The sequence below is a fragment of the Cynara cardunculus genome, assembly GCF_001531365.2.
Source record: "Cynara cardunculus var. scolymus isolate 2C chromosome LG 2, CcrdV1, whole genome shotgun sequence".
NCBI lineage: Eukaryota > Viridiplantae > Streptophyta > Magnoliopsida > Asterales > Asteraceae > Cynara > Cynara cardunculus.
In genome coordinates, this window is record NC_037529.1 from 61096159 (window position 1) to 61106461 (window position 10303).

General features: G+C 36.3%; 2 protein-coding genes across 4 annotated transcripts in view; one reads left to right on the forward strand and one right to left on the reverse strand.

The window, feature by feature from the left end:
• The window catches only part of LOC112507183 (copper-transporting ATPase PAA1, chloroplastic-like), an 11816-nt gene extending 5557 nt beyond the window's left edge, over positions 1 to 6259 (reverse strand). For both annotated transcript variants that reach the window (XM_025111633.1, XM_025111634.1), the window contains exons 1-4: positions 5818 to 6259; positions 4897 to 4950; positions 4421 to 4574; positions 3771 to 3846 (exon numbers count right to left, since the gene is read on the reverse strand). In XM_025111633.1, coding sequence (XP_024967401.1) covers positions 3815 to 3846; positions 4421 to 4574; positions 4897 to 4950; positions 5818 to 6171 — 594 coding nt within the window. In that variant the 5' untranslated portion in view covers positions 6172 to 6259 and the 3' untranslated portion in view covers positions 3771 to 3814. The remainder of the gene's footprint in view (positions 1 to 3770; positions 3847 to 4420; positions 4575 to 4896; positions 4951 to 5817) is intronic.
• Positions 6260 to 6730: 471 nt separating this feature from the next.
• Positions 6731 to 9905, forward strand: LOC112507940 (probable E3 ubiquitin-protein ligase RHC1A). Of its 2 annotated transcripts, none has more exons than XM_025112695.1 (2): positions 6731 to 6791; positions 8964 to 9905. In XM_025112695.1, exon 2 carries the CDS (start codon positions 9022 to 9024, stop codon positions 9787 to 9789), a length of 768 nt encoding a protein of 255 aa, XP_024968463.1. In that variant the 5' UTR covers positions 6731 to 6791; positions 8964 to 9021; the 3' UTR covers positions 9790 to 9905. The 2 variants fall into 2 exon arrangements, with proteins under 2 accessions (XP_024968463.1, XP_024968464.1); XM_025112696.1 differs by having other exon boundaries at positions 6738 to 6791; positions 9029 to 9905.
• Positions 9906 to 10303: the final 398 nt, after the last annotated feature.

The window sequence follows — 10303 nt, forward strand, 5'->3', positions numbered from 1 at the left end:
GATCTGAATATGCGTCAGAGAAGATGATTGGAATTGGTAAGTGATTATGATTGTGAAATTTTGTATCATCCAGGAAAAACAAATGTAGTAGCTGATGCGTTAAGTCGACAAGAGAAAAGTGGAACTATCAAAGCTATAGCTTTACGAGTTGAGTTGCTACCCAGTATTCAAGAAGAATTACGAGATTTCCAACATGAGGTAGTAAAGGAGGATAAGATCAGACAGGAAAGATTGAGTGGATTAATATCTGATTTGGTGAAAGATGACAGAGAATTTTGGAAATTCCAAAATAGAATTTGGGTATCATGCTATGGTAATCTCAGAAAACGTATTCTGGGTGAGGCTCATAAGTCACGTTTTGCAATACATCCAGGTACAAATAAAATGTATCGGGATTTGAAGCAACATTATTGGTAGCCAGGTATGAAGAAAGATATTGCTAATCATGTTGAGCAATGTCTGACATGTCTCCAAGTAAAGATTGAACACCAGCGTCCTTATGGTAAGTTACAATCTTTAAAATCCCGGTATGGAAATGGGATCATATCACTATGGATTTCATAACCAAATTGCCGAGAACATCGAAAGGGTATGATGCTATATGGGTGATAATAGATCGGTTATCTAAATCTGCACACTTTTTACCTATGAAAGAGTCATATTCGATGGAGAGATTGGCAAAATATACATTGATGAGGTAGTGACACGACATGGTGTTCCTCTGTCAATTGTTTCTGATAGGGATAGTCGGTTCACATCCATGTTTTGGAAGAGTTTCCAAAGAGAAATGGGTTCACAAATTAAGCTAAGTACAACTTATCACCCTCAGACTAATGGACAAAGTGAACGAACTATCCAAACTTTAGAAGATATGTTGAGAGCATGTGTCATTGATTTTGAAGGATCATGGGATAGTCATTTGGCTTTGGTGGAATTTGCGTACAACAATAGCTACCATTCAAGTATTCAAGCAGCACCTTTCGAGGTACTGTACGGACGAAAATGTCGAACTCCATTGTGTTGGAATGAAATAGGTGAAAAACAGTTAGCTGGGCCTGAGTTAGTTCAGCAAACAGCAGATAATATTTGGAATAATACGGGAACGAATGAAAACGGCACAAGATAGACAAAGAAGTTGTGCAGATAAACGTCGGAAGTCGATTGAGTTTCAAGTGGGTGATAGAGTAATGTTGAAAGTATCACCTTGGAAAGGAATGGTACGTTTTGGAAAAAGAGGGAAGTTAAGTCCAAGATATATTGGACCATTCCCTATTATGGGAAGAGTTGGGGAAGTAGCCTACAAGTTAGGACTTCCATTAGAATTAAGTGGGATCCATGACACATTTCATGTGTCAAATTTGAGGAAGTGTCTAATAAGTCCAGATGTGACAGTACCAATACCTCAAATTAAGGTAAATGGAAAATTATGCTATGAAGAAACCCCTGAACAAATTACCGACTTCAAAGTAAAGAAATTGCGAAACAAAGAGATTGGGTTAGTAAAGGTTCAGTGGCGTTATCATAAGGGACCAGACGCCACCTGGGAATCAGAATCAGATATGCGGATGAAGTATCCTTACCTTTTTGCTTAAATGGAATTCCGGGATGAAATTCTTTTAAGGAGGGAGTGTTGTAATATTCGGGTTTCATAATTTTGGTTATAGATTTAGAAATTAGAATATATATATATATATATATATATATATACATATTAGATGTGTGTGTGTGTTTGTGTGGGTGATTGTGAAATATATAAATATGTTGGCGGTTTATGCACTTGCTATATATAGCAAGTGCATATGAGAATTAAAGGTGGCTGAGATTCTTGAGTACAAAAGTCATTTGAGAGAGTGCAGATTGGTAATSTCAGGTTCAAATCCGTTCAACATCTTTTGTAAGGTGAGTGTATTAAAGCTTTGAGTATAAATTGTTTGCATACAATTCAGTAGTTATTRGAACTGGTTATTATGATTTATATTTCATATTGTGTGGATATTTTTCCCGGTTTATGCACTTGCTATATATAGCAAGTGCATATGAGAAATAAAGGTGGCTGAGATTCTTGAGTACAAAAGTCATTTGAGAGAGTGCAGATTGGTAATCTCAGGTTCAAATCCGTTCAACATCTTTTGTAAGGTGAGTGTATTAAAGCTTTGAGTATAAATTGTTTGCATACAATTCAGTAGTTTTTGGAACTGGTTATTATGATTTATATTTCATATTGTGCGGATTTTTTTTTCCTTAAATCGTCTAAGTGATGACCGGATTAATATCCGGACAATTTCATCCGGATTATAAACCGCTCAAGTGTTGTCCGGATCTTATCTAAATCAGACAAGGGTTGGATGATGTATTGTTCGGATTGCTTTAAATCGGTCAAGGGTTGGACGATGTATTGTCCGGACTATTTTAATCGGTTAAGTTGTGAGCGGGGTATTGTCCGGACTTGATATCCGGACAAAGATATTAACTTAATTCTAAGTGTTAACCGGACAAAACTTATACGAGGTGCTGTTCGGATTGTTGACCGAAGATGATGGTTACTCTTGATAATCTAAGCGTTTGTCCGGATTACATATCCGGACAAGATTGACCGGACTTCAAATCCGGTTAATGTGTTGAAATATTTTTGACATGAAATGGCGGTGTAACCGCGAGAGAGATGTAATGGCGGGGTAACCACGAGAGAGATGTAATGGCGGGGTAACCACGAGAGCGATGTAATGGCGGTGTAACCGCGAGAGCGATGTAATGGCGGTGTAACCACGAGAGGGATGTAATGGCGGTGTAACCGCGAAAGACATAAATAAGTTTATGTGTCGGAACAGGTTTGATTCTGAACTGATTGTTTGGAAAGTATGTTGTTTGTTTGGGATTTATACACTCACTAGACCTTTTTGGTCTAACGCTCAGTTGTTGGACTAACCTGTTTTGCAGGTCATCATACCTCGTAAGATAAAGGCAAGGGAAAAGTTTAGAATGAATGACATTTAGTTATTCAAAATGTATAACAAGAAAGTTTTTGTTTATCTGTATTATGTAAACAATGTTACATTCGGTGTTATAAGTATGATGATGTGAATTACCTGTACATGGAATATGTGGGTTGTTACACGTTGCATTGACAACACATAGGCATTTAATCATATATGATTAAACACACCCAAAGAAGTGTAATCATATATGATACTAAAACTTCTCGCCTTCTTGCAAAATGTTTTACTTCTTGCATGACCTATCCTCTATTTATATAGGGTCAAGTTTAGAGGGAAACTATAAAAAAATGAAAAATTGAGGAACACTCTGACAATCATTCATCCATATGATATACACATGTGCATACAAGTAATTTGCAAGTAATTTGTCCTGTATACACATGTTTATAACATGCACACGTGCATAGAAACCAAGAAACAACTTCAATTACTTGTATGCACATGTGTATATCGTACAGATGAATGATTATTAAGGTGTTCCTAAGTTTTGTATTTTTAGGTTTTTCCTTGAACCTACCTATATTTATATATATATACACACACATGGCAAATGAACAACAAATAAACGTACACCCGTGAGGTCTAAAACCTAGACCTCCCGGAAGGCCAGGGGCTCTACGTACCGCTAGGCCATAGGCCCCTTGGTTATTTTAGCAATATTTATAAGAGGTGGTTTTTTAAAATCTTGTTGGTATGAACAAGCAACAGCCATAGGAAAGTTGGAAAAAATAAATAAATAAATAAAGATTGTGAGTCTGAGTAACAAGGACATACCACAAAGGAATATGATGTTCTTCTTACAAGAATCCTTTGCATCTCTAAGATGGCTCTCCTTCAGACGCAGCCTCACCTGCGTATCAATTACCAACCCAAATGAGACCGAGTACATAGTCAAAGTCTCCTCTTGTTCATAGAAGCCTCTACAGAGAATTAACCAAAAATCCATACACCCTTTAACGTCAAGTAATAATTACTCGTAGAGTGGAGAAAAATAGACACCCTTTTCTAGTCATATTCAGATTCCTTTAACGTCATGTACACCAGAGGCCATTCTTATAAAACCAATTACTGCTCACGAGTTGAGGTTACAAATACAACACACCAGTGGAAGGATAAAACATCCTCGATATCTTGCAACATTTTAAAACCCAATAACCAGTTCAACAACCATCTTCCTACACAGGCAACTTGATATTGCAATAATACCTCTTTCAATGTTTTCATTCACCACCACTATACATAGATTGAAGCAACATAAAATAAACCAAGTTCAACACCATATATCAAAGATATTCAATCAAAAATACTATTATGATAAACTGCTGATATCGGAAGCACAGCTATACATATAAAAAGAAGATAGAGGTCAAGTTTACGAATTGCAATATAGCAGGGGATTTCAAAATTACAGTGAAGATTCTTACCTCTAAGGTTAGAGCTAAATCCACAAGCTGTCAAATGCTTCGCAAGTTGTTCTCCCATTACTTTCTGCCAGTTTGGTGTAGCCTTGGCTTCAGGTAGAGGCCATATAATTGCTGTCTCTGTTGTATGATTCACACTGGCAGAAGATACCTGTGCCTGTCACATATAGAGTATCAGTATCTTCACTGACCCGGTTTGTGTACAGATATATACACTGACAAAGAATAAGTTCCTAATTGTGGCTTTGTTGCACCCCCCACCCCCGGGCCCCTTTTTATGATTTGTGCCCTGTCGTGGTTCTTCTTCTAAGAAGCTGCGGTCATTTCCTAAAGGCTATAAAACAGATACAATAAGGTAGAGGTACGCTTTAAATCAAAACAAGCCATTGCATTTGAAGTCTGAATATCTTTGCTTATTATACTTTGTCAAAGAACACAAATAGCAAAGCAATAACATGTAAGGCATGAGAAGTACATACTTGACTCTCCAAAATTCTTTTTACACTTGCTGCACATCCTCCACACATCATATCCTGACAGAGACAACGGTTAGAAGTTGAGAAACATAAAACAAAGGGAGCCTCACATTGACATAAAAATGGGAAGTCATAATAAGATCATTTATGTACCATAAGAGGGGGCAAATAGGCAAAAAGAAACCACAAAAACAAGCCAACCATGATTACCTTTCTAATTTCATTCTGTTCATTCAAACCTTTACCTATCGTATACTCCTTAACAATGTACATAGTAGTTAGAAACGTGGTTCAAATCTGTACATATGTTTAGTTCTTCTATCAATAGGTGAGTCTTGTTGGCATCTATTCGTGATTTGATCGGGTGGAGGCAATTTAGGGGGCACCCGTCACATTTTGGATGACTTTTTTAGTCTAAGTTCTTCGTAGTAGAGTATTTCATCAAAAATGCCAGAAGACACAATTGTATTCACCGAAAAATTGATTGGAGAATGCTCTAGCTTCTATCCTTCTAATAGTTTGAAATGAGAACATTGCATTCTGATCTAGGGAATAGTTGAAATACCAGAAATTGTAGGATAGGTCTTAACTGGTTTTGTAATTTTTAAAAATTACACTACATACATCCTAAAATCTGATATATGTTTACTATTTATCGATTTCTTATGAACTGCTAATCTTGAGTGAGGTCTCTCATGCTTGCAAACATCCATTTCTTCCACAAATGCCACTTTCTCCATCCGTCCCAAACAAAAAACAGAGCATATTCTCCATGGGTCATATTTTGTAAAAAGATGAATCATTACAATATTTGCGTGAAATTCTTAGGTATTTGATCATGATATTCAACTTCAATCACAATTAAATGATGCTAATTGATAAATAATCAATAACTAAAGTAAATATACGGAGAGAATTACTTACTCCAACATCAAGAATGATCACATCTGACGACAAAACGGAAACATCAACTCCTCCAGCTACCGGATTCGCGTTGACCTCTCCACCTCCACCAATTTCCCCATCACCGGAGGGGGAAGCAAACGAAGCAGCTGAGCTCGAAAGGCACTCAAATCGACACCAAACGGAAGGCACCGCAGCTCTCAACCGAAACAACGGAGATTTTAATCCCAACTTACCCGGTGATCTCCGAAACACAGTGTTAGCGGTGGTAGTAAACCGTCGGGAGTGGAGGAGCGCCAATTGACTCCGACAGGCATGGCCAACGGCAGTGGAGAATAGCGTGGTAGTGCTGGCTACAGACAAGGTTGCCTCCATGGTTGAGAAAAAAGTATCAAAGACACGTGTTTTCAAAGGATATATGTAATATGTTCATCGTCTCTACCAACCAAACCCTCGTGACTGTGTACAAATTAGGATCAAATTTTAACTTTGTTTACTTCAGATAATCCTATATTTTATTAAATTTAATGCAGATATATAAGTTAAAAATATATATTATTGAAAAAATATCTATAAAATAATAACTGATATATTTGGAATTGCTTATTTAAAACAACTTATATTTTTCTACAAAAATTTTTATTATATTATTATTATTTTTATAAATCAATAAATTATTTTTATAAATAATCTCAAACACCTCCATATTCTTGTATAATAACTTAGAAACAAATTGAATGGAACTTATAAAGTTCTTTTTTTATTATGTTTTGAAAGTTTGGTGTCTATAATAGACATGGAGCTTAACTTAAAGGACTAAAATGTAAAATTTCTCATGGTAGCTTTTCAGAACTCGCGTGTATAAATTTTCAGTATTTTTTTTTGCCTGAAACAAATTCCTTGTCCATGTCGACACTGCATTCGCTTCGTCTCACCGTCTCTCTTTCCCGGCGTCGCACAGTTCCGGTGACCACAAGCATGAACATCATCTACTGGTATGCGATTATGTTATCAGGAATCTTGAATTAGATTTGTTTTCATCGAGCCTCGATTGTTAAGTCTGTTTTATCAATTTGTTAATTTCGTTTTTTGGTTGTTATTTTTTGTTGTTGAAGATCATACATGTTTGTTGATTCTCTATTGAAAATCGAGTTCTCGAGTGTGTTATTGTGAAATTGTATTTAAATGTATGATGCATAAACGGAATTGTATGTTTGTTTCTCGTGGATCTAATTTTTTCAAATTCTGAATGTTATCTGAACCGTCTTCGGAATACCATAGTTTGAATCGTTTAAATTATCTTCCGATTTATTATAATTCCGACCTAATACCAACACTGTGATATATTGTGAGTGCATTTGGTTCAAGTAAGAAAATGTTGATAGCTGTTGAGAGCATGAAAGGGTACGAACGGTACATTTTTGTGTTTCGAAAATCAAGGAGAAGTTAAATACGTCACGTGGCTGAATTTGGTTTATGTATTTCTTCGATTGTTAGAAAATAGGAATTCTTTTTGCAAAATTTGCCAAAATTAAGGATACATGTAACTACAAGGGATTCACTACAGTAACTTGTCTCATTTTACACTAAATGTGCTCATATGTTTAAAAAACAAAATGAAAGATATGAAGGGAACTTTGTTGTGTAATTGAGGGAGTGCAAGACTTGTTTAACTTGCCCTTCCCTCTACATGTACGGTGTACCTGTTGTTTGTTGCAAGCTTGATGGCCACCCCAGGCAATAATTTTAGAGATCTCCTTAATTCATATCGAGTATGTCATGTGCTACTGCTACCTTGAAAGCCAGCATTGCCAGTAATAATGTTAGTGTGGATGATAGAGTTTGCAACTAGTCAAACATGGTTGCTTGGTGAGTTGTCATGGTGGTAAGCATCATAGTTGCTAGGAGTGGTTAAGAATTAGAGGGTTCGTAGGTATTTTGTGATGGACTTTCTTTTACATATATTTATAGTAAGATTTTCATTTGAATTGTACCACAGATGAATTCAACATTCCTTTTATTGAGAAAAGTGCTTATAAGTTGTGATGGCAACACATGTTCTTATCTTCTTCATAAATCATGATGTATGAATCTGTTGCCTGATTTGTTTCAGGTCTACTTGAATTTCTACTTCTTTGTGTTTGTATTTCACCCTATTTTTTAATGATTTTCTCTTTTCGTTTAATAAGAGAGGCAAGATAGTGTTCGTGTTTTAACGTTTGATCTGTGTGAATGGCAAATGTTTTCCCATTCAAGGTTTGTTGTTGAATAGTTGTTGCATTAGGAATGCATATGTTGCAACCATTGGTTCCTTCTCTTGTTTTAAACCAGAGATGCTGTAAGCAATGGCACATTTTTTCATCCTTTTGGGGATTAATTGATTTCAAGTTTGGCCAAGTGCACGTGAATCTTTTTTACTTTTAATAATTGAGTGGTTCTTGCATTAGGCATGCATATGTTAGGATTATCTATTTCTTCAGGTTCTTCGGAAGAGATGAAAGCATTTGTGCATCTTCTTTTTCTGTTGATATGAGGTTTAGCCAAGCAAATTTTTTATGACTTTTTTCTTAGTTCTAATCATTGACTACTTTTTCGTTTGGAAGGGTGTTACTGTTTTCAGTATTCATGTTGTTCAGGCAAGCTGCTTTAAACATTTACATGCTTTCTTTCTTTTGGAAATCATTTGTTTGAACATTGGCTTAGTGGATGCCACATTGTCTATAGTCTAGTTTTAACTACTGAATAGTTGCTGCATTGGGTATAAAGATGTTATTGTCACTCTTGTTTTTCAAATAGGGAGACTTTATTGAAAGGTTGAGAATGTTTCTATTTTTTGTTATATCAGGGTTATATGCTACCTTATCAAACAAGAACTTTCAAATGAAATCAGTCTAATCTACTTCTAGAAGCATTAGTTCTGGACCGACTTTGATTGAGTTAGTAATTTCAACAGTTTGTCTCTTGTTTACCTAGTTGTTAAAAGTTGAAGGGCAGAAAATACAAAGAATGGGTTATCATAAAGATTTTCTATTTCCTGTTTTTTTAATTTCTTTCCTTGTAAAAGTATTTTCATTTGTACTTGGATGGAGTAATGTTTGTTTAAGATCTGATGAAAAATTAAATAACTAAAAGTTGAAGGATCATCTTACAATACTCTGTGAATGCAGAATACTTCTGGTTTCGGGTCTGAGATAACTTATCTGTGACATCTATCACCTCCTAGAAATGTCAGGTGACAGCAATACACATTGGTGCTACCAATGCCTGCAACCAGTTCGGCTTCGAAGTCCCAATCCAGTTTGCTCCTGTTGCTCAGGAGGATTCGTGCAAGAACTGAATGAGATGGTTGTTGATGGACAACACGACTTTGATCCTTTTCATGGACATGATGTTTCTGACCATTGGTTCATTGATCCATTCATTGACTCTAGAAACAGAATCATGGATGCCTTTGCTGAGTTATTGAGGCAGAGAAATTTAGGTAATAGAAGATCTTCTCTTCTCCTTGAAGATGGTATCGTTCCATGGGGATATCTTATGTCTGCTGATGATGAATTTGAGTGCTTCTTTAATGGAGCTCCAGTGGGCTCAAGGCCTTCTAACTCAAGTAATATCTCTATGGGGACTAGTTTTCAAGAGTTGGTCGAACAACTTATAGCAAATGATGCTGGGCAGGGTCCACCTCCAGCAACCCGCTCTGCAATTGATTCTTTGCCGACTATTAGGATAACAAACAGGCACCTTAACAACGATTCTAACTGCCCAGTTTGTCAAGATAAGTTCGATTTAGGATCTGAAGCTAGGATGATGCCGTGTAACCATATCTATCATTCTGGTTGTATCATGCCTTGGTTACTTGAGCACAATTCTTGCCCTGTTTGCCGGCTGGAACTGCCCTCCCAAGGTACTAATGGTGGTAGCAGTACAGAGGACAGTGACCAAAATCAGGGGAGCAGGAATCCGTTATCGTTTTTGTGGCCTTTTCACTCTTGAGCAAAGTTACAGAAAGCGTTTCGGGGATAATTGCTACGGGTGGCCTTTATGTAAGGTATTTCCTTGTGCATCTCTGTTTGAACTTTTATGCCGTACATGGTAATCGAGTGCCGTTCGTTTACGTTCGTTTATATTCGTTTGTATTCATTCGTTTATGTTCGTTTGTATTTTTTCGTTTATGTTCGTTTGTATTCGTTCGTTTATGTTCGTTTATATATTAAATATAATATATAATCTTTTTTTTTTGTTTACTTTGAATTTAAATAATATTTATTTATGTTCGTTTAGCCCGTTCGTTTATGTTCTTTTAACCCGTTCGTTTATGTTCTTTTAGCATGTTAACGAACGAACATAAACGAACATGAATACACTTGATTTCTAAACGAACACATGAACACAAAGATTTTTGTTCGTTTACCGTTCGTGTTCGTTCGTTTGTTCGGTTAAGTTAAACGAACGAACATGAACAAGCTTCGGTTCGTGTTTGTTCGGTTGTTTTACATCCCTAGTCGGG